The sequence below is a fragment of the Stylophora pistillata genome, chromosome 9 (genome assembly GCF_964205215.1).
Source record: "Stylophora pistillata chromosome 9, jaStyPist1.2, whole genome shotgun sequence".
NCBI classification, from domain to species: domain Eukaryota; kingdom Metazoa; phylum Cnidaria; class Anthozoa; order Scleractinia; family Pocilloporidae; genus Stylophora; species Stylophora pistillata.
Window position 1 is genome coordinate 13,279,677 of NC_142527.1, and position 25,193 is coordinate 13,304,869.

The following is a 25,193-nucleotide window of genomic DNA, read 5'->3' on the forward strand; positions in this document are numbered from 1 at the left end:
GTGGTAAACGTGTTTGGTTATGAAAGTAAGGCCAGAGTCTATCCTCTCAGAATAAGCAAGTCACCAGCCGAAGAAAGGAATCAGGTGATCAATCTTCTTATCGAGAAAGACGGAGACGCAGTTGCTAATAAGCACTACTGCTTGATAAACAACATCAGCAGGCTTCTATCGAGTCAAGTTTCAAAGCATAAGGAACCAAAAGAATTTTGGTTCCTTATGCTTCAATCACTTTTCAAGCAAAGAAAAGCTTGGGGAGCACGAGGTGCTCTGCACAAGCAATGAGGGTGTCAAGATTCAAATGCCAATAAAAGGAACTTTTATCAAATTCAAGAAACATAACCAATCAGTAAGAGTGCCCTTTGTTGTTGGTAATTGTGAAGAAGAGCTCCCCAAAAAACCTGTCGGCCGACAGTCGGCCGACAGACGACCAACTGTCGGCCGACTGTCGGCCGACTGTCGGCCGACAGTTGGTCGTCTGTCGGCCGACAGTTGGTCGTCTGTCGGCCGACAGTTGGTCGTCTGTCGGCCGACAGGTTTTGCCTGAAATATAGGCTACCTGTCGGCCGCCAGTCGGCCGACTGTTGGTAATGTGTCGGTAACCTGTCGGTACCTTGTCGGTAGCTTGTCCGTGAAACGATCACACAATGTTAGGGATTCTAAGTTTTAGATCAAGAGTTTTTGGTCTGGTTTACCAGAAACGTTGAGTGATCCGATATTTCACTCGTAGAATCGTGCCTCCAACATCCAACATGTTTAATACGTTGACAATTGACTTTCAAGATTTGGTGGCTCCTAAAGGAGCCGTTTTGTGCGTGGTGAAATATACATCGCAGAGTTCTGCCCACCAAACTAAGTTTACTTAGTTTTACAAACAAACGGCTCCTTTAGGAGCCACCAAATAAAAAAAAGTCTTGAACCGACAGAGACAGAACCAACATGTGTATTGTTCAACATTAGATTAGCGGCGCGCTCCTAAATCAATTATCGCATCACGCATCCAAGTCTAATTATCGAATTGTTACGTATAGTATTTTATTACTTAACATAACGAGTAAAAAGATTCACAGTTGTATCATTTATTAAACTTGAAATTGGAAATAGCAATTCATCCCAAACCTGCAAGATAGATTACGATGCTAGCAACAAATACATACATACATACTTAACATACCATAAGAGGCCGCGTTGCATTGTTGGGCGATTGGAACGAAAGTGTTTGTATTGATACGTAGCTTATGGTTTTCAGAGTTTTTGGCCGAGTTTTCGATTAAATTATCTTCCTATGCGATTCTTAGATTGTCTGGTGTGTTGTAAATTACGCAAGTGATATATCCTATACGCATCTGATAACATTTTGGAAGAAACGTTTCTTTACATACTACCAACTTTGCCGTCGATCGGTAAGTAGGTGAAGTCTGTCGAGTCATACATCACCATTACGGATTGTTATGTCACGTTAACTGTTCGTTTTTTACACAATTTTTCTTTTTTCTTAACCTGTCGGTAGACTGTCGGCCGCCTGTCGGTCAACAGTCGGCCGACTGTCGGCCGACAGGTTTTTTGGGGAGCTCTTCTTCACAATTACCTTTGTTGTTTATGCTGACTTTGAATCTTTCACTAAACCTATTCACTCTTGTGAGCCAAGAAGCGATAAGAGCTTTACCGTTAAATATTAAAAACATAAAGCGTCCGGCTTTTGCTATAAGGTGATCTGCTTTGATGACCAGCTTTATTCTCAAGAGCCAGTCATGTACAGAGCAAAGTCTGAAGATGAGGATGTTGCTCAGGTCTTTGTTGAAATGCTAGAAGAGAACATCAAAGAAGATTCACAAAAAATTTGACTTTAAAAAGATGATCTTCACTGATAAAGACAAGAAAATGTTCAATGCAGCGAAGTGCTGTTGGATATGTGGTGAGCCTTTCCCCATTGATCCTGTTGTGCTCGCTTTGATTGGCAACTCGCGCGACAAAGTTAGAGATCACTGTCATTCCACTGGCAAGTATAGAGGAGCTGCACACAGAAATTGCAATTTTCAATTAGCAAAGCCAAAGTTCACTGCTGTCATATTTCACAACTTGGCTGGTTATGACTCTCATCTTTTTGTCAAGAATCTTGGAAAGACCGAGGGAGACATAAAATGCATTCCCAATAATGAAGAGAAGTACATCAGCTTCAGCAAATCTGTTGCTATTGGCTCTTACACCAACAAAGAAGAAGAAGAAGTTGCCACCAAGACTGAGCTTCGCTTTATCGGTAGTTTAAAGTTCTTTCTTCTCTGGATAAACTGGTCAGTAATCTGAGCCACGATAAGCTGAAGAAAAGTGGGGAGGTGTTTAGAGACGAGAGTGACAGCTTGAGCTGTCACGACATCGAATTGATCTCAAGAAAGGGTTTTTATCTATATGATTACATGAGCAGCATTGAAAAGTTCAGAGAAACAGAACTTCCACGAAAAACAGAGTTTTACTCAAAGCTGAATGACTGTGATATAAGTGAATAAATAATAATAAATAAATAAAGACTTTATTTTACGAGGGTAACACATAATAGCATAGCTAATAAACTTGTGGCCCTCACTCAGAAATAATTACAATATAAAAACTAGTATAATACAATATGAAAATAGAAACTAATATAATATAATATAATTACAAGATAAGTAAAGAAACTAATAAAATGTATGAATATATTCAATATAACTAGTAAGAATGAAAAAAAAGGAAACTATACACAAAAATGACTTAAAAATTGTAGCTGCGAAAAAATATTAGTCCACATATTGTGCTTGAAGCACCTTATGCTGTCCGCCATCCGTATGCGTAGTGAAGAAGATTATGAGCACGCAAAGAAAATCTGGAATGAGTTCAAGATGAAGAACATGGGTGATTATCATGATCTTTATCTCAAATCAGATGTTCTCTTGCTTGCAGATGTGTTTGAAGAATTTAGAAACGTCTGCCTTGAGAATTACAATCTCAATCCTGCTTGGTATTACACTGCTCCTGGATTGACTTGGACTGCAGCATTGAAGGTGACAAAAGTTGAGCTTGAGCTTTTGAGTGATCCAGACATGCTTCTGATGTTTGAGAAAGGAATTTGTGGAGGAATCTCCATGATCCCAAATCGCTATGGAAAAGGAAACAACAAAGACATGAATTTAAAGTTTGACAGAGAAAAACCATCAAAATATCTGACTTATCTTGATGCAAATAATCTTTATGGATGGGCAATGTGCAAACCTCTTCCTGTCAGAGGTTTCAAATGGATGAGTCAAGAAGAGATTGGACACTGGAGAGATATTCCCTGCATTCTTGAGGTGGATCTTGAATATCCAAAAGAGCTTCATGATCTTGACAACGATTATCCTCTTGCTCCAGAGAGAATCATGATCAGCTCACACAAAGTTGAGAAACTTGTGCCAAATCTGGATGATAAGAAGAAATATATCATTCATCACCAGAATCTCAAACAGTGCCTTGAACTCGGCTTGAGACTGAAAAAGATTTACAGAGGAATCAAATTTAAAGAAGACCCTTGGCGGAAAAGTTATATAGAGCTCAACACAAATTTGCGCACGAATGCAAAGAATGAATTTGAAAAGGATTTCTTCAAGTTGATGAACAACTCTGTGTTTGGAAAAACAATGGAAAACATCAGGAAACAAGTTGATGTGAGGCTTCTCAACAATCGAAAGAAAGCACAAAAGCTTTCAGCAAAACCAAACTTCAAGCATTGCACAATATTTGACGAAAATCTCATTGCAATACATATGGGGAGAACATCAATAAAGTTTGACAAGCCAGTTTTCTGTGGAATGGCTATTCTTGATCTCAGCAAGACTTTGATGTATGATTTCCACTACAACTACATAAAAAAGAAATACGGAGATAAAGCCAAGCTTCTTTTCACAAACACTGACAGTCTCATGTATGAGATTGAAACTGAAGACCTTTACAAGGACACAGCAGCAGATGTTGAAGAATAGTTTGACACCAGCAACTCTCCAAAAGACCACATTTCAAAGATCCCAACTGGTTGCAACAAAAAAGTTGTGGGCATGATGAAAGATGAGGCTGGTGGAAAGATTATTGAGGAGTCTGTTGGATTAAGAGCAAAACTTTACAGCTACAAGATTCTTGAGGGCAAAGAAGAGAAGAAGTGCAAGGGAATCAAGGAGACTGTGATAAAGAAGAATATAACGCACGGAGACTAAGAAAAGTGCTTATTTAGCGGAAAGATACAGATGAGAAAGATGAATGTAATCAGATCACACAGACATGAGATATTCAGTGAGACCATCAACAAGATTGCTTTGAGCGCAAATGATGATAAGAGAATCATAAGAGAAGACAAGATCTCAACTTTTTCACATGGCCACTATAAAATATGAATCCTCAGAATATTCCTTTCAATGCATTAATAGTTGGACCAACAATTTCAGGAAAGACAGAATATGTCGTCAATCTTTTGAGCAATAAATTCAATCAGAAATTCAATTACATTTTTTTGATTTGTCCAACATTCATCCACAACAAAACTTATAATAATTTTGGAGATTTAAACAAAGACCTCTTTATCTTGACTCCACTTCAAAACCAGATTGATTTTTGTCTAAAGCTCATTAGTTTTGTTTATGAGGGAACTAACACACTTATCCTTGATGACTGTGTGGCTTCAAAGGATGTGAAGCAGAGTACAAATGAACTCGTGAATTTAGCATTTAGCACAAGACATGAGGGAATCAGTGTTTGGGTGCTCACACAGCAGATGACAAGTATCGCAAAACCATTCAGAGAAAACATTGCTGCACTGGTTTTATTCTACGCACCTTCTGCCAAGTATATGAAGGCGACATTTGATGATTATGCAGGTGATTTGACGAAAGAAGAACAAATTGAATTAATAGCAAAGCTGAAGAATGAGAAATATTCTCATCTGATTTTATCACTTTTCCATCCCCTCGATATAAAATTTGAAAAAGAAATAAAATAGAGATGAGCGAAGTGAGCAAAGAACAAGAAGCAATCACAGATATTATTGCTATGAACATTCTTGAAGCAGAACCCACAAGCGATTCAGATCACCGAGAGCAACTTGCTGTTCTCGTTGTGAGTGGAAGTGCAAAGGAAATGATTGGTGTCTCTCTCACGCAGGATCAAGTCAAAAGACTTTCTGAAAAAGATGTTGAAAAGTACTTCAAAAGATATGAGGCCTCAATCTCATCAAAGACTTGCAATGCGATAGTCTACACATTTCTTCAGCTGTCATGTAAAGCGTTGGCGTATTTTCTCCCTGTTGATGAAGGAAAGCTCAGGAAAGACTTGAATGATGACTTCATTGTGAAGAGAGAACTCAGAATGATTGCGGGAAGCTTGAGTTTGAAGTATGGAAAGTACATGGCTATCGCAAGTGCTGCTCTTCTCACTGCCAAAAATGTTGAAGTTCCCTTAACCCCCCGGGGACTGGGGGAGGGGTATTTTTCCCGCAATTTTAAACACGACACCAGTTTTTCCACTGTAATTTTTTTTAATATGATTAAACCCCATGAACCCATGCATTTTTAAAGAGAAGAGATCCTGCACTTTCTTCTAGTGCAAAAATTTGCTTAATATTTCTTCAAGAAAAAATCTGAAAAATCCAGAAAGGCAAATAAAACAGTTTTTTTTTTAAACTGGTTGAGTTTTGGACAATAACATTTTTTTTGGAACATGATTCTTTCTTAATATCAACTGCTATATCTGCAAAAGCATGTCTTAAGCACTGAACAAAAACAAATAATGCAAATCTCTTGAGTAGATGTGGATGGTAAACTTAAATTTCATAAAAAAAAGTTTTAAAGCCAGTTCACAGTTCAGTTCAGTTTACCATTATTCTGACTTTAGAAACATAATTTTGCTGTACTTGCATCAAGGTCTGCAAGGAGCCATAATTTATCTTGACCTCCTCTGTGGAGGTCTGCCTGGTCCAGCCCTTGGTCTACCAGTCACATCTTTGAGCCTATTAGCATTATTATTTCTTTTGGGATCGTCAAATAGATATTCTTGCAAAGTGTGGTATCTTTCAAAGCAAGGTGCTGGACACGTACGCACTTGGCAAACTGCACACTCATAGACTGTTTCCACCCGTTGTATGTGTACCTTACACTTTTTGTGAGTGTCAGTTTTCACAGGATGGTGGAACTGCACACGGTTGAAGTGGATATCTGGTAGCTGGGCAGCAATCGCTGACAGGTTATTGGTAGTGTCTCTTCTAAAAGAATTTCCTGCAATAAGTTGCTCCACAAGTTTCTCTTTGAATGCAGCTAGGGTGACTTTTCCATGCCCAGCTCTCTTGTGCATAATGTGTGCATTTAGTGCAGATACTTCAAGCATATGAAAGAAAATTTTGTAATACCAAATATTTCCCTTCATAAGCCTGGAGCTGGTTGCTATCCGTTTATCACCCAAATCAACTCCCCCCATATGGGAATTGTACATTTTGATTACCTTTGGTTGTGCAAAGTTCTGTTTTTGCCACCGACCTTTGGATCTGACTTTCCTTTCCACCTGACCAATTTCTAAACCCTCAGGAATAGTTGACAGCAGGTGGACAAGCTTCTTGTCTTTCCAGGTGACACAAACTAAGTTGTTATTTTGTCGAAAGAGGGATTCTCCTTTCTTTAGTCTTTTGACCTGTTCTTTGGTCTGGTCAACAATGTCCTTTGGCAGGAATTTTCTGTTCCCCCTCACAGTCCCACAAGCTAATATCCCTCTTCTTTCCAACTCCAAAAAGAGCGGTACACTGGTGTACCAGTTGTCGACAAACAACAGGTATCCTTTATCAACGTAAGGCTCCACTAGCTTGAGGACAACACGCATGGCCAAGTCTCTGCTGACTGCAGGACCTTCCTTGCGAGTGTAAATCATAGTGTCAAGGACATAGCCAGTTGCAGAATCTGCTATGACAAAACCTTTTAGCCCAAATCGGCTTCTTTTCAAAGGCAAAAACTGCCTAAATTGTAACGTCCCTTGAACTTGATAAAGGTCTCATCCACAGACAAATTCTGTGATGGTGAATAAACTGTGGTAAATCTTGGAAGCAAAGCATTCAAAAATGGCCTGATTTTCCACAGTTTATCTCTTTTAGGGTCAGCAGGGTCTGGAGCATTGTTGTTGTCAACAAAGTGCATAAACCGCAGAATATGAAGGTAGCGATCTCTCGACATTTTGTTGGGAAACAATGGAGTCTTGATAACTGATTTATTACACCAGTAAGACTTAAAGTTGGGTTTTTTCACTAAGCCCATTGCTAAGGTGAGACCAAGCCATGCCTTCAGTTCTGGAACAGTCAAATTGTGGAGATGACCTCTTGAATTTGGATCAAGATGACTTTTTTGGCGTTCAAATCTCGCGGTCTCATTCAAAATCAGCTGGTAAACATTATCAGTGAAGAGCAGTTCAAAATAGTTAAGACAACTGCTGTTGTTTTCCATTTCTACTCTCATACCAACCTCTTCATTGAAGTTTCTGTCTTGTGGAGGTCTTATCACGGATGACCACATTAAATTTGAGTAGTCACGCTCCTCAGTATCCTCGCACTCATCGCTTTCTTCCCCACTTTCATCTGCAGATTCTCCTTCGCTGCTATCGATATCAGAGGGCGCTTCGTTGTCAGAATGCACGTGGGCAATACGAAGGAATGCTACAGGAAGATCGTCTTCATCCACAAAAGTCAATCCAGTCAGCTCTGCAGCCGCCATTTCGAATTATTTCGCTAGCAAAGTACAAGCTGAACATATGGGGACGCCATATTTAAAAGGCTGACGCGAAATATTCAAGTAACAAAGTGAAATATTCGCTAAAAATCGCCTATTTTGAGTTTCGCAGATTTGTTTTCACAGAAATGAGCCTTATTACATCAACCAGCGGTTTAACAACAGATTTGTCCCAATTCCCCACGGTCAGACTGAAAATAACAACAAAAAAGAGGTGACGTAATTTTCGACATCTGTGGCCGTCGTTCGTCCCTTAGGTGTTAAAACCAAATGTGGTTAATGTTGAAGTAGAAAGTAATTGTGAAGAACTTGAATAAGAACTTGAATTAGAACCTAAAAATATGACAAAAATAAAATGGAAGAAAAAGAATCTCAAGATCTGGGAGAGTGAGAGCAACAGCCGGAACCGTCGCAGTCGCTACCAGCACAACAAGTCACTTCAACTGATAAAAATAAGACGAAACCGAAAAAAGATCCAGGGCATGTCGTTGCTGGGAAAAAAACTTGCTGAACATAACAGAAGAGTTAGAGAGCAAAAAAAGGTGAATGCTTTGAAGCAGCCAAACCTAGAGCCAGAACCAGAACCAAAACCAGAGAAATAAATCATCATCATCATTCTCACTCACTCAAATTCTTTCAGTAGCAAGTATTGTTCTTTCACTGGCTGGACTGTACTATAAAAGGAAAGAGTTGATGGAGCTCGTAAAATCATGACCAAACCCAGAACTAGACCAGAACCAAGGCAAATTCAGCGCATCTCTGCGGAGGAATCAGCTGAGTTGCCTCAAATTCCAAAAGGAGGAAAACCAATGGATTGATTTTTTTTGTCTTCCAAATAAAAATGTCTGATAATGCACTTGTGAAAACTTTGACTGATTCAGCTACATTGACTGGATTGGCTGCTGGAATTAGATGGGTGGCAAAGAGAGTTATCAAAGAACCGATGACTTCTGATCTGAGTTCAAATCTCATGAACTATGTAAAGTTCACTGTCGTGTTTGCTGGATCAATCGCAGCAAAAAAATATCTTGAAGAACAGAAGATTTTGCCATCTTAAGAAATGCATTTAAGTTTGTGGCGACAATGCAGACTAACTCAATATTCTATGAGATTAATTTCATGATGAAAACTTGCCAGCGATTAATAAAATGACAAGCATGCAATAATGATTGGAGGAGCACTCATCAATGCAACTGCATTTGTTGGTGGGAGCTATGTCGCAAAATATTTGAGTGGAGATAAAAATAGTGTTGAAGAAGAGAAGAGACATGATCTTGCTGTAGAAAAATACCAGGCAGCTTATGAGAAATATCAAGAGAATCGAGCAAAGCTTCTCGATTGGATTGCAGCAAATGACCGAATCAAAAAAGAGGCAAATCAAAATTTGATTGGTACAGATTATGCTTTAAAGCTTTACAAAAAGGCACATAGTGAAGAGCTTGATATGAAAGAACCACATTTTTCTAACTTCTTCAAACCGAGCACACAACAGAAACAAGGTGAAACGGTTTATGCGGGAGGAATGGCTTTGGCTTTGGGATTGACTGCAAGTCGATTTTTGTGAAAGCAAAAGAAAATGGAGAGAACTTTCAAGAGTTTACCATAACCTGAAAGGATTTTGGAAGGGATTGGGTGCAGTGAAAAAGTTGGTGGAAGAAGGTTGGGTTCCTGAAGATGTTAGAAAGCTTTTGGCTTATGAGACAAGCCATCTGGCAAATTTATTTGCCTGCGAAGCATATCCCACGGCCAACGTTTGATGTTGATTTTCCAAATGCAGTTCATCAGGGCGATCTTCTTTTCCTTCCTTATGGTAAACTTTTTAGAAAGGTCTATAAATATGCATTGGCAGTGGTCGATGTTGCAAGCAGATTCAAGGCTGCTGAACCTCTCACCTCAAAAGAATCTTCTGAGGTCTCAAAGGCTTTCCAGACAATCTACAAAAGAGGACCATTGAGATGGCCAAAAATTCTTCAGGTTGATCCTGGACATGAATTCAGGGGTGAAACTAAAGAGATGACAAAGCATGATGTGAGAATTAGAAGGGGAAACATAAACGTTCATAGAGATCAAGGGATAGTTGAGCGATTTAATCGAACTTTGGGTGAGCACCTTTCTAGTTTAATACAGGCAAGAGATGAACTTCAAAGACAGAACAAGATCAACAGAATGGGTGAAGAGGCTTCCAGAAGTTGTTTCAGCATTAAATCGTGGAGACAAGATTGACTGGAAAGAAACCAATTGATGCAATCAAAGAAAAGGTGGTTGACGCAAAGAGTTCAACTTCTTATTCAAGACCTGTTGGGTTGAAAGAAAAGAAACTTGAGTATTCAAAAAACGTGAGATATCTCTATGCTTCGGGCGAGTTAGAAGGTGGACAAAGATGAGCAACAGATCCAATCTGGTCTCTAAAAGTTTTCAATATCGAAAAAGTACTTGTGAATGAAAAAGAACCTGTTCTTTACTATCTGAAAGATGGGCCAAAGCGAGGATTTGTCAGAGAAGAGCTTCAGATTGTTCCACCTGAAACTGTGCTACCTCCTGAAGGAATTTGATGAAGAGAATGCTTCATAAGCCTCTAGGTGTTTTTTTTTTGGGATTATTTCTGAGATATTGTCATTAATTTTTTCTGATGGTTCAAACAAATTTTGAGATTGTCTCGAGAATCAATGTAATCTCGAAATTCATCAATTTTGTTTTGATTTTTGAAAAAAAATGCGCCAATCATTTTGCCTTGAAATCGTCATTGTTCATTTTTAAACGAGATAAAAAATTAAAATCATTTCTCAAAATGTCCTTCAAAACACGGTTGTTTTGACACATAAATTGCCTTGTTTTTGACGCAACCGAATTTTTTTCAAAACTGCCCTGTTTTTCAGGCAATTTTGAAAAAATGTGCCAGAAACCCCCTTTTCTTACTACTTTTGTATTGTGTTGAGGGGTGGGTAATGTTCAGTATCTTTTCAATATTTTGTATTGGATTATTTGTTATTACACTTATTATCGACAACACCAGGAAATAACTTTTTTAAGTGCCTTGAATCAATAATATTACTTTAATTGTTCACAAAGGTAACATTTGGAGCCCTGTGACTCATGTCACTCTTGACACTTTCAAGAAAGTACACACATGAATATCATATGAAGACTACAGCTTCAAAATCACGATCTTATGAAACATATTTTTTCCAAATTTGATACTTAATTACAGCGGTTGTGTTGAGATGGACAGATCCAGCTTTAATTTTTCCCGGAACTCATCAGTTCACTTAAGTTCCTATGTTGAATTATTACATAATATATGCATACACTACTTTTATAAAATTTGGATCAATGACATAATATTCATCCTAATAATGAAAACTAATATGAATGATTTAGAACTAGGCTTTGTGATTTTGTCCTTGAAGTCCCATTTTTTTTGTAATAAAAAGGGACATTTATGGAATGATGAATGTCTAACTAACTTCTGCTGCAAGAAGCTCTTCCAATCTTCTAATAAGATGAGCTTTATACCCAGTTAACGATGCTCCTCTTGCACGTAGTTCTTCTTTCAGTTCCTTGACATTCATCATTTGAGGGTTGATCTTACCAGATGGCCTAGCCAGTTGTTCTCTTGATGAGTGTGCAACCTTTTGATGAGACTCAAGGAGAACTACATCTGGGAATCTCGTTTCACATGTTTCACACCTTACTGGCTTAAAGATAGCTATAAGGTTTTCATCTAATTTCATTTCTTGGGCGCACCTTACAATGTCTTTAGACTCCTCACAAAATGTACAAAGAGAAGCTTCATCTCGTGATCGTCCACACTCGCAGAAGTTAAGGGTATCCTTGCAGGGAGGTGGAAGTTGAGACTTGAAGTGGGATGTGTAGGTAGACGGCACAGGCTGATGTTGAGGCAAATAAAATGCCCTGACATAATTAGTGTGCATTAGCTGCCACCACTTACCTACATTGCTTGTTGAGCGAGACCTCTTGGGTCCTGCTTAACACCTGAATGCTTTGATTCCTTTACCTGCAAAGAAATAATACCATAACCAACCTTGTACTCTCTGTAGAGCAATTCTGCATGGTAGGGTACAGCATAGCCGATTGTCCAAACTGTTAAGTTAACAGCATCCGGGAAGAATAGAGAGATAAGGTTGAAGTACATGCTGCAAGAGTGCTTTAGTTGATTCATTCCAACTAAATTTGGCTCAACCTTGCTGAAGAGCATCACAAAGTCTTGGAGAAACTGAGCTGCTTTACCAAGGGCCAGGTGCTTAATCCTCTGAGGACTAGACTCATCATTCATGCGGAGGGCATCAATTAATCTAAATGAATACCTGGCTAATGGAACAGCTTGTTCACCTATCAACCTTGTAGCGATGTTGTTGCTCTTTTTGTCTTTGTCATTGTAGTGTTCCCTAATCTTCCTAGCAAGAAATGCTAACTGACAGCCTTTCCTATCTGAATTACCACTGACACTGCCACTTGTTGCAGCACTACCTATTGCTTGCTGAATTACCTTGTGTTGCTCTCTAACTAGTACTGACTTCCTAACTCTCTCTCCAGCACCCTCGGGGTAACTTGACAATATAGATGAAGCTGTTTTTCTCTCCCGAGGACTATCCTGAACTTGTAAAAGTGAACTCAGAACCTTTAAAAAATCCTCAATCAAATCTCTCTATAAAGCTTCACGTAGATAACATTTAGCAGATGCTGCCAAGCATTAATCTCATTATGCACTGGCTCTGGTCTTTGATGATCTGCAAACTCACCAATCCTGGGATAAACAACTTGTCTAATTCCATTCTCTGCCATGAAAGATAATTCTTTTTCATGCTTCTTGGCTTGACTAAGAGTCTTGCTTAGTGAATCTCGATACTGGTTTAGTTTTAGGAGATCTGCTTTCCTCTTCTCCATGGAGGGTGGTTTTCAGGTATCTGAGAATGAATGTCCTATACAGGCCCCCATAGTACCCAAACTACCTTTGTGAACAAATGTATAAGGGGAAGGGGAAGTAGCAACCGGATTTAACTCGCCTTTAGCCCAACTTTGCCAAGACTGATCAGCACTAGGTTGAAACTCTAAGGTACACTGCCGACCACAAGTAGTTAACACATTACCCTCTAGCATTAAAATCTCCTCTGTGTGTTGTTTCCAAAGGTCTTCCACTACCCTGTCTTTTTCATTTACACTTAGGCAATGCAAAAGATATTGAAAATCCCTACTCCCAACATGATCCCCAAAACTCCAAACAGTTAGTGACCCAATAGACATACTTAGATCACTAGTTTATGGGGCACCATCATCAGAAAACTGTACAATAAAATGATTGGTGTTTTTGTTAAACCAGATGAGCTGGTTCCTCAAATAAGGTAAACGCAAATGTAAATCAAGTATCATGTGAGGCGTGAGTAGTCTAGTGGTCAGTGCGCTGGACTCTAGGTCAGATGGCCCGGGTTCAAGTCCTGGCTGGGGCTTGACGTTGTGTCCTTAAGCAAGACGCTTCATTCACATTGCTTCGTCTTCTCGGATAGGACGTAAAGCTGGAGGTCCCGTCTCCTGCACCTATCAATTAGTTAATTTCGGCAAGGGACGTTAAAGAACCCACATCACGAGATTACTGTGATGTGGTCTGGCCTGTTTACTGGGAAGGGGGGGAGGGGGCATCTGTAAAAATTTCTCCTTTATTAATTGTAAACTGCCGCCGGCAGTCTGGAAAAGTCCCCCGCACAGTGTTGTAAAGCGCATTAGAGCATTTACATGGAAATGCGCTATAGAAATTGATCTATATTATTATTATATTATGAAATCTAAGCCAGTGACAGTTCTAGATACACCAGAGTAATTACGAATTTCACATGCCCTATATCTAAACTCTTTACAAACTTGTCTACTTTCTCATCTGATGCTATAGGAGGAATAGTAACATTCACACTTGCACACTTAACATTCCTGGGTAACCAAACATCTTCTTCAGCTTTAAACACAGAACTTTGGGTTTTACAGATTAGTTGAAACTTTCTCCTAGACAAAAATGCTTGCTACTTTATAGTAACAGACTGCTTTAAGGCTTTTTCACTGGTTCCATACTCTTTCATTGCGTTTCCAAACACACCCTGTAAAAACCGACCCCTTTTATGACAAGTTATTAATTTTTCCATGATCTCTTTTTTTGCACACGATACAATAAAATCCCAAGCACCATAAATGGCAACCTGCTCCCCACCATGAATAAATTCTAGGATATTCCTAGTTTCCTGTCGCCGTCTATATTGTGTGCTTGATTTCGGGTTGTTAACCATTTCAAATGTAGTTGCACTATTCTATGTGCCTTGGCATGAGGCCTTTGTTCCAAAAGTGTCGCAACTTTCTCATACTCTTTCACAATACTGTCTAACCTCCCCTCCAGCACTCTAAACTCCTCCTCAATTGCGTGCATCAGCCTTTCTACTTCCTCTAGAACATAGAAAATAAAACCATGTAAGTATATTGTTTGTTGCATGTGATAATGAGCTTCCTTAGATTACATTACACAATATTTTAAGCCACCAAGCGAAAATGATGCTGATACACATGTTTAGTGAGTGAAGGCACAAACAGTTGTTTCAGGATGTATGTACTGCTGTATCTAAATTTAGAACACAAAGTCAAATTCAACCTGATTCTGCTGCATTAGCTCGCTCTTGTACTTCATGTATCTTTCTCTCCTCTACTAGTTCTGATTCTCTCGCATTAACACTCGCCTCCCTTTCCTCTACGCGAATTTTCTTCCGATCACAATCATTTGTGATGCTTCAGCAGCATCTCCAGCTTCCCTCTTGATCGCATTTCCCACCACGGAGAATGGTTCCAAAATGGGTTCACAACCGCTCTCTTCAAATCGCATCTGTTAACTAAGAGTGATAATTGCTTTTACTGCACTTTCTGCTCTTTGAGCACAGTTTATCAACTCTAGAAGGAATAGAAACAGTTTTGGTATAAGAAGGATTATGTGAAGAATTTCAAAATGGGGGATGGTCAAAACTGTATTTCAAAATGGTGCTTTAAATGCGTTCTACACACCTGCTTTCCTCCTCTTTGCCGCATTTCGATGCCATTACATCAATTTACATTCTTTACGATGCCAAGGGTTTGTGGGATATATTGCATAATAATGAGCAAAATCTCTCTCTGACAGGGGTCCCAAAGGCTTTTTCGTGTTTGTGAATGGAATAGAGAGAATATACACAAAGTTTAAACTCAAATCTTTATTTTTGTCATGACAATACTTCAGAGGTAGTTATAATATAGATTCATGACTGTATGTGCTGTGTAAAACCACCCCTAAAGGTTTTTTTAGCTTTTTAGTGAGTGGGATATACCAGCCAACATTTCGAGTACAAAAAGCCAGAACACACCTCCCTTGCAGTTTTTAGAAAATTAAGCTATTATAATTTATGCGTATGAATGTATGAAACGAGCCCAAATACATGCAGCAATTTATGTACATAATTTACATGTTATTAAGTCTGGAGAAGCCATTGCCAAAAGGACCGCGTGATCATGCGATCAAAGTAGTGTCCTGGAGGAAAATTCCCTAGCAACCGACCATTGTGTGTAGACAGTTTCGTACAGTCTTGACAAGGTGAGGAACAGAGAAGAAATAGATGTACTGATTTAGTGTAAACAGATTGATGGTGCGGTAGCAAACCTGTTTACTAGCCTTTCCATCCAAGCCCTTGTGCATGCGGAAGAAACACCTGTTAGGTGATGCCCCATCTGAGGTGGCTGCAATAACCCAAAGGTTGCATGACAGTTCCAGTACACCTATGGCCCTGCCAGAAGAGGGGCATGAGTTGGTATGAGCAAACACCAACTGTCGCAAAATATGCAAGACTGAACTTAAGCTCAGTGCATATTAATTTTTCCATGATCTCTTTTTTTGCACATGATGCAATAAAGGCATGAGTTGGTATGAGAAAACACCATCTGTCGCAAAATATGCAAGACTGAACTTAAGCTCAGTGCATAAGCCTCTAACTATGAAAACCAAAGCATGGCTTGCAAGGCCATCTGCTTTCTCAAGTGTTCCAAAATTTATGTCTGGGTCACCAAGATCAATGTAACCAATCAATTCTCCAGTAAACTTGTCAAACACCAGATTTGATGAAATTTTCATTTCATGAAAGAGCTGAACTACATATCTCTGAACATCAAAGTAACGATCTCATTGTTGTATCAGCTCTTTTATGACATCTTGAAATCCAGTATTAGGTCGCATGCAGTTCTTGTAATCCCTTGGAGTTCTTTGGCTTAGTAACTTTAGGATTTTACTCTTCCGCAGCTCCTTATAGCATGCAAGTGACTTTTTAGCTAGAAATAAGCAGTAATGAATAATCATTGGGTGACATCTTACACCATTGGAGTTACTGGCTAGAATTGTTTTTGTTCTTGCCAAGACAGATTCATGAATGGAGTAATGCTATCATCAGCACTACTAATAATTGTTGTTAATGTCTCTGCTTAGCTCATTTGCTGTACATTTGATCTACATCTACATCAAAGGAAGTGAGGTGTTATGTCAGATTAAAAGTTGTTGTTGAGTTTGTGGCATGGCCTGGCTAACCTGTGTTACATGCACAAAATGTTGATGGAAAGAACCACTTCATGGAGTCAGGATCCTTGTCTCAAGGACCTAAAGATGATGTATTATCTAACAGTCTTTGAGGAATGTGCTCTCTTTTGAGATCTTTACTTACTCATTTTGAAAAAAATAGGTCTTACTATGAGAAACTTCAGTCACCTTAAAGTAAGGACTCTGCTATCAGTTTTAGGCAGTATTTGTCACCCACTGTCACTGCACATTCCTTGTTTTTAGAACTGATAATTACATTCATCTTGAGTGATATCAATCCTCATCTTTAGAACTTCCTGTTCCTCACTCCAGGATGCGTTTTTAAGAAAAAAATCCTTAATTCAAGGTATCTGGAAACATGCAAACTTAACAGTGCACTAATAACATACATATACACAGTGCGAGTTACACCATTAAAGAAACAGCATATCGCCTAATTAACTTATGCTTGAGCTTCTTTCAATGCAGTTCCCACTTGTGAACCACTTTCCAATGTCGATACAGCTCCAGGAATACCAAACAAGCATCAAACAAGGCACTTTACGAGCAGTTGGCCTTGAGCGATACTTAAATATCGGACTATCGGCGAGCAGGGACTCGAGTCGTTTGAGCCCACGGTTGAAATTACCAAAAGATCAGCATTCTAAATTTAAAATTTATAATTAAATAAAGTTTCAGGGTAATTTTTCAAGGAACTTCGGTGGCCTTGCGGTAAAAAGGAGGCGGTAGATGACGATCACAGGGACGTGGGTGGTTCAAATCTGCCGTACTTGAGTAAATTTTGCATTTTGCTAACTTCCTTTCTTTGTTTTATTTCTCTTCTTTTTTGGAGACAATCATTTTCCTGGATATACTTTTAAAAATAGAAGTATTGACGCCATAGATGAAATATACACTGCAAGGGATAAAAGTGTATTCAGAGATTGGGCAAACTTTAATTCACAAATGAAAAAAATACTTTTTTACTCTTTCAAGATTATCATTGGCTTCTTTTTCACCCCAACACTATTCTTAGCAACAAAGGTCGCAATTTCGTTTATCACTCGCCAAAAACTATCAAATGCGTTCAAAAGCCTAAAATAGAAAAAGGTTTACAGGAATCGAGCGAGTGAACGCCATTCATCACATCATACCTTCAACTTGCTCTTGCTCATGCGCGCAATTCACGGGTTAAAAATGAACTTTCTCTAGTACTCGGATATCTATCATGTGATCTGACTCTTTTTCAATTGCGTCTTTAAGTGCATGCAGCACTGATCTAGGCTTAAGAAACTTTGGCACTGCGCCTTGCTTAACAAACAATTGAGCTTTAACTCCTTTTAGCGCACCTAGATTATCACCAAAAAACTTGGCTATGTTTATCTAAAACACTGTCCAGGTGATTACTTACCCTCTTGATGGACGACCAATTTAACTTGACATGCTTGAGCCAATTGTGCCCAAACAAACTTGGACCACTTCCTTTAATAATCTGAAGTGGGAGTTCGTATGTGCTTTCTCCATACATCACCTTGACCACAACTTGGCCCGCGATCTTTAATTCCTTGCCTGTGTAAGTCTAGTTTGATGTTTGAGGGCATTAATTTGACATCAGGAAGTGATCTGAACTTGTCAAGCAACATCACAAAGATGCCCCAGTGTTGAGCTCGAGGTGAATGTCTTTCCCATTCACTTTCAAAGGAATGGCTGGTTCGGGCGCTTTGATGTCCCATAACAAATAACGGGTGCCAGTTGACTTGCTCTCCCCGTCATCGCTTTCCCCTTCATCACTCATACATCCACACACTTGGCTTACTTGGTGTTTCCTCATTGGGTTTTTTTGTCTCCGGCATGAAGAAATATATCCGCACAAGACAACCTTTCCTAGAGATGAGAATTGAATTTTATTTTCTGCGTCCTAACCGCTTTCTTGATGCTTAATACAAAATATTCACACTCGCTATGAATAATAATTTTTAGCGCAATTTATAGCTAATTGCATATGAATAAAAGAGTGGTGTGTACTGGGAATAATGATAAAACAGTTATGGACTAATTGCAATATGCAATGGCATATTGCAACATCCCCCCTTCTTTTAGAGATGATGACATCAGAAGACTTTTGTATAGGATTCTTGTACCCGTGTACTCTGAAATTGAAACATAATTCGCATCCTTGTATGCGTAAAAGTTGAGGTGCTGATCCGAAAACTTGTCACACACTTACGAACAAAGAAAGAGAACTAATGATATTCGTGATGAAAAGCTATGACAGCTACCATTACCCATACAACACACTACAAATACATTTCTCTTAAACTGTTATAGTGTCCCTAGATTTGTTCAATTAGTCTCGTAGGTGGTTTAATAGTTCTTCATGGACGAGACAGCGCAATTCCGACAGGGGTCTTTTCAGACACACTGTTTAGGCAATGGTTTTGTTGATGGCTGGTCAGCAACATCAGCTGCTGCTGAGCTGGGATGTTTGACATGTCCAGGTCTTGGTGACTTTTGTTCTGTTCCGGGAATTACTAGGGCCTGGTTTAATTCCTCTGGGGTGCTTTCAATCGCTGGACGAATATGGCGATGATTCCTGAAGTACCGGGCACCGAATTCAGTCTGTACCTCATATCGCCTGGGCAAATTTCCACTTGGCTGCTGTACTACTGTGGCTTTCTGCCAGATTGGTTTCTTGGGATCCAACTGGAACCGGACACTCTGAAATTGTTGTAGATCTTGAAGCTTTTTGGCACTCAGGTTAAGTTAAGTTACTTGGTCATAGTTGTGGTACAAATGTAGAATCAGCAAAGTGTTGGTAATGTAAGTGCAAGAATTAGATTTTGTATAGGAAGGAAGGATCAATTGGTCTCTGATACTCGGTGATTATTATTCTTAGTTTTACATTTCTCACTCGACTGTCCCTTACTGGGTACACATTTATTCTGGCCATCATCCTTTTTCTACGAGCAACATTGGAATCTTGCAAAATGACCATGTCATCTACTCTAACATTGCATCTGTACTTCCCACTTCTTTGTAGGGACCAGCGATGGTAACACGTCTCAGGTCCAACTGTTCTCTGCAGAAACTCTGCTCTTGAGTGTGGATTGTTGGTTTCTTAAAATTTTTCTTGTACTGCAAAACCATTGACTCTTTGTACTTGTTAACCTTTGAGGACCAAGCAGTGTGTTCAAATCCAAACTGGTTTTAATGCCTTCAATACCAAGTTCATGCTGTACTTGGGTGGTGAGAAAGGTTGTGTCACTTGCATCATCTAAGAATGCATAAACCTTAATACTCTTTACTGGATTGTTCTTGTGGAATAGAATGACTTAGACAATGCTGCAATCGGTAGTTACACTAGCAGATTATCCAGCTGAGTTGTGCTTTAGTCTGAGAAGCTTCGATCTCATGGTTTCCTTGACTGGCGGTTTCTCACCTGGCATTTCTTCCTTGCTAGAGCATTGCTGATTTTTATGTACCTTGGGGTTGAGCTGCTTGCTTGGTGTAGCCCTTTGTTTCACACCACGACTTCTACATTCTTGATAAGTAGATTGATTTTGACACCCAAAGACACATGACCAGACTTAAAACATCCAAAACAAAGAGTTGCTGAAATAATTTCAATGTGTTCGTCAACTGAAGTCTTCAGAAATTTGCTACCCTTGACAAGCAAGTGACTGTTGCCAGGTGGGCAAACTTGATCCGCTGAAGTTTTTGACTGTGGAACAGAGCTGTCTTGTAGTTGAGTGGTTGTTGCAAAGAAATCTGCACTCACTTCGCCTTTCTTGGTTTGAGACCCACAGAGTTTCAAGACTAAAAAAAGTGGCGGCTGTTACTGCATGGTGTGTTTGAAGTTTAGATCAGAGGAGACGAAGATGGATATCCACTGCAATTTTTTTAAGAAGATGTTGTTTTCGTGGAGATGTGGGGTCTACAACTGAGGTGAGGTAGTTTTGTGGTGAATTCGACAGAATAATTAGCTCTAATTTGCCTCAGCTTCCATAATGTTGTGAGGCTTAAATTCAAATAATGAATGTTTCATTCAAAGAATGCACATTTTTTCGTTTACTAAATGATGTATTAGAAATGTTTTTAGTATGTTTTCGAAATTTCCCATTCTTGTCAGGGTAGGATGAGGTGGAAATTGATAAGCCGTAGAGTGAGAACTTACCGTAGCATAAATCTCGTTTTGTTTACCAAATTGAAATGCCTTGGCTCAATTCCGAGTAAGAAATTTAACGGTGATTTACAGTACAACACTTTTGAGGGTAAATGTGTTTAAATGAGCTTCAACAAATAGAATTTGGTAATGGTTTATTAGATATGAATTTGGGACTAAAATGAAATACTTCATATTTACAAGAAATTACAAAAAATATTTACAAATTAAATGAGACTAGATAATTAAAAATTTTTCCGGGGGACTGGGTTACCGGCTCACAAGATTCTATTAACAAATTATTAGAAATGTGATAGAAGTCTATTGCGATAATTCATTAAGCTTTGACGTCATTGTGGGAAAAAAACTTATTTGAAATCGTTTTGTCCTACATTTAAAAAGAGTCAAGTTATTGCTGGAGCGCAGCTGGTGGCCGTGTGCGTCTAGTCTTTTCTGTGGAATTAATGATGACAACTGTGAGTTTTTAATTTTCTTGAACTGTTCGAGGCAAAGACATTCCCTATTTTCTTCCGGTGTGGGGTAATTCAAAACATTACATGCAGTTCTGTAAGAAATTAGTGGTTTGATTATCCTGAAAGCTCTTCTTTGTATCTGTTCTAAATTGTCCACAAGGTAAGATGGAAGGCTACAATGCCATATCGGGCATGGGTACTCCAAAACAGAACGTATTAGAGCAGTATAGACACAAAGTAAATCCTTGGGTGCAAGGCCATTGCGGTGCTGGACATAAAGGATATAAAGTCGCTTACTCAATCTACATGGCATGTAAATTTCAAATTAATGAGAGAGAGCAAAAAGCTATACATCAACAGATGTGTTCTTCTACGTGTGCAGTGAAATTTGAAGTACATAATTTTATTTATATGTTTTAGAATTAATCGATCCCAAGGGAGGTGACAAACTAAATTGGGATGTCGTCTTTAACCTTAGTTAATGATAACTTTGATTTGCCTGCTTGTGACAAATAACACACTCTGTCAATCATACATGAACATGGTAAAAAGGAATCTGACCATTACCTTTTCTTAACTCTGATTTTTACTTACATTCTTATACAACTTCCACATTCATCAGGGCATGTTGTGCAACTTTTGAAATTAAAGTCACCTAAGTCATGCTAGTATTTTAAGACAAGTGATGTAAATTAAGTAAAAACTGTTGCATAAGACTTCTTTTCTAATTTCATGTTCACACTGTATTTATTTCAATCCATAGCGGCAGGATAGCTCAACAACACAGCTATCTTGCAGTCAAGGAATCTTTGACTTGCTTATGAAGGTGAGCAATTAGTAATTAAGGGTTAATTACCAGTAACAAATTTGCTCTTAATCCAAAGCTTTCGTTGGCAAAGATGATGGACACCAATGACTTTCAAGCAACTTATGACCTTTTTTAAATGGCCTTAATAAATCATTTAAGGAAATAAAATTAGTTAAGAGTGCTTGACCAAAATACTTTATAAATGTACTGTAATCTTCCAGAATTGTAGCAATCACAGAGCAACCTTTTTCTTGTGAAGCATACTTGTTTCCTCAGCTGATGACTCATAGTCATTAGCTTTGAGAAGTTGGTTATTCTGCATTAAGAAGGTTGCTTCCCCATACTTTTATATCAGACTGTAGTTGCTTAGTGGCTTTCAGGAGAAGAACTTGTATTTTTGCCAGGTGGTTTTCATACCTGTTGGCAAAATTTCCAGAGTTTGGGTTGCAGTTTAGGTTTTTGCACAATTTTTCAAGCTGTATCACTTAACATTTTCTACCTAGTACAACCTTTGCTGCTTTTGCTGTTTTTGAAGTGAGGGGCTAGTTACTTTCATCTGACCTAGAACAAATCTCATGGTCTGAAAGCTATGGACGTTGGTTTTGCTCTAGAGGCCCTTTGCTGTTTTATTGAGATTGTCATTCCTTTCCTTGTTCTTTGTCACTATGTACGTAGTCATGTAAGTTTTCCAGTTGTGATTCTTCTCTAGAAATAACTGCAGCAATTTCCATGTCATCACCATTGTCGATGCCTTCACAAGATGGCTCTTGAGAAAAAGAAAAAATAACAGAGTAGAGTATAATTTAATTGTTACATTTGTTTTCTCATATAAATTAATTTCCTTGTAGTATTGATACTGTACTTTGGGTATGTAGGAGTGGAATTCCAAAGAGACCACAACTCACAGTTTAAAGCTCATTTAAACGTTTATTTGACAAAGAGCGTGGAAAAGCTCCACACTTCAGTTCCACATCAAAACACGTTAACTTATTTCGCTTTTTTTACCAGGTCCTCTTTTTTTTGGAGGGGGGTCCAATTACAAGGCAATACGCTTATACCCTAATTGCATGACGTACGCGAATAACATACCTCATGCAGTACGACTCTTATAACAGTACGCCTAATTTATCTAAGGCAAACATCAAGATTAATTAATTAATTACCATGTAATTAAGGAGGCAATTTAGTTTTCAATTGCTCATTTTTCTGTGCTAAAGTGAAGCCATGGAAAGGAAGAGGTTGTGCCTATTTTGGTTCCCTACTTTCCTTCACATTTCTCTTTCAGAGGGGGATGGTGAAAATGAAAACAAGGCCAAAAAGAGGCGATCCAAGGGAACTGAAATGGTAGCCTATTTGAGGGAGCGGGCAATTGAAGAGAACAGGCTAAAAGAGAGAGATATAGAAATAAGATCTGTGCATTTGGAGAAAGAGGCTGAGAGGCAGCAATTGCTTGACAAGCAGCATAACAGCCTGATGCAACTGCTGTTACAACAGCAGTAGTTGCTGCAAAAGCAAGCCTGCGTGGCTCAATAACAACAACAGCAATAAACGCAATCGGCTAACTCAGGAGCGGCGATCACGTGACTTGAAATGGGTGTCGAAATCAAAACAAACACATTTTGGTTCGCACGTGGAAAAGTTCATCCTAAAAATGCCGCACTTTTGCTGCGCCGGAGAATGCAAGAATAGCTCTGATAAACGTCCAGATATATCTTTCCACGGGCTTCCGCTCGATAACAAGGCTTTATTGAAGACATGGATCGCGAAAATGTGAAGAAATCCCAATTATTTCAATGTGAATAAGCATGTGAAGATTTGCAGCAAGCACTTCAGCCCTGAGGATTTCATCAATCCTGACGCGAAAAAACGCAGATTAAAACGCAACGCAGTCCCTTCTATATTCGCTTGGAGTAAGGAAAGGCCACAAACTGTGGCAAGGTCTGCTGTAGAAAAGCTGAACACCAGTAGGCAAGAGGAAGAAGAAGCGACTGACACAGCATCTGAGGGCGAAGGTGACGAAACTTTAAATATGTCAGGGCTAACTTTGACTTCACGCAAGACTCAAACGCAAGAGGATGATTTCTGCGAATTAACGGATATATCTCACAGGATACCATGTCTACATAGCTTTTCTGTGTACCACTTGCTCTCAAAGTGCACTACGCTCTCCAAAGAAGAGAAGCTTTTCACACATTACACTGGTTTTAATTCATATGTTGACTTCATGAATACACTTAGATTTCAATTGCCCAATCTTGACCGAAAAAATTTGATTTACTGGGATAGCGAAGCTGGAAAATCAAGCGTGATAGACATTGAAAAACTGTTCGAGGAAGGTGAAACTGAAGGAGAGAATGATTGCGTTGAAAGGGAATCAACAATGACACGACCCTCTGCACACAAGCTTTCAGTGGAGGATGAGTTTCTCATGTTACTGATGAAGCTGAGGATGGGACTGTCCAACATTGATTTAGCAGAGAGGTTTTGTGTATCCGAGAGTACTGTAAATAATATTAATCTTACCTGGGTTAATTTTGTGTACAACGTACTTGGCAGCCTAAAAATATGGCCACATAGAGATATTTATTTATTTATTTATTTATAATAACTTCATTTGCCTAAATAATAAGATAATAATAATAATAATAATAATAATACAGACAGATAACAATAGAAATGACATCGAGATGCAAAAAGGCAAAAAGGGTCAAGCCAGAGAGGAACTAAATTCTCATTGACGGCAGCCCCCAGAATAAAAGCAATATGCAATAAAAATAAAAATAAATGTAAAGGTAAAAATTATTGAAAAAACAAGTTAATTGATAAATGGATATTGGTGCAATATTATTGATATTATTTAAAAATGTGTTCTTTCAGTTTTTTTTTAAACTTACTAGCAGAGCTAGAGCTAACTATGTCACTTGGCAAGTCATTCCAGATTTTTATATATTTATACCAAAAAGAGTTCTTGAGGATGTTTGTTCGAGCATAAGGCGTCCAGATTTTGACATTGTTGGTAGATCTCCTCCGACTATTGGAGAAAGTTAAGTAATTACATAAGTCTACTCTTGAAAAACCATTAATGAATTTGAATAATTGCACTAAACTAAGAAATTCACGACGTGAGTTGAGTGTTGGCCAGCCAAGATACTTCAAACGTTCACTATAGTCGATAGAACTACCAAGGATCCACCTGGAAGCATTCCTTTGCACTCTTTCAAGCTTATCAGAAAGATATTGTTGATGTGGATTCCACACAGGACAGGCATACTCAACAATTGGCCGAACCATAGACTTGTATCCAATTGATATTGCTTCAGAGCTTTTCCCAAATGTGCGCTTTAGTAGGCCAAGTATCTTATTTGCTTTAGCAGCAACAGAGAGAACATGCGGTTTCCAAGATAAGTCAGATGAT

The 25,193-nt window shown here is 38.8% G+C and overlaps 1 protein-coding gene and 1 pseudogene across 1 annotated transcript; one reads left to right on the plus strand and one right to left on the minus strand.

Moving 5' to 3' along the window:
* Nucleotides 1-1,606: 1,606 nt before the first annotated feature.
* On the plus strand, nucleotides 1,607-3,986 carry LOC148723394 (uncharacterized). The gene has a single exon (XM_088733575.1). The coding sequence runs from the start codon at nucleotides 2,799-2,801 to the stop codon at nucleotides 3,984-3,986; it is 1,188 nt and encodes a 395-aa protein (XP_088589701.1). The 5' UTR covers nucleotides 1,607-2,798.
* Nucleotides 3,987-11,209: 7,223 nt separating this feature from the next.
* LOC148723395 (uncharacterized) lies at nucleotides 11,210-19,330 on the minus strand (annotated as a pseudogene).
* Nucleotides 19,331-25,193: the final 5,863 nt, after the last annotated feature.

Bases quoted from the DNA above. Each gene is read 5' to 3' on its own strand.
- LOC148723394 (XM_088733575.1), top strand. From the start codon at position 2,799: ATGCTGTCCGCCATCCGTATGCGTAGTGAAGAAGATTATGAGCACGCA.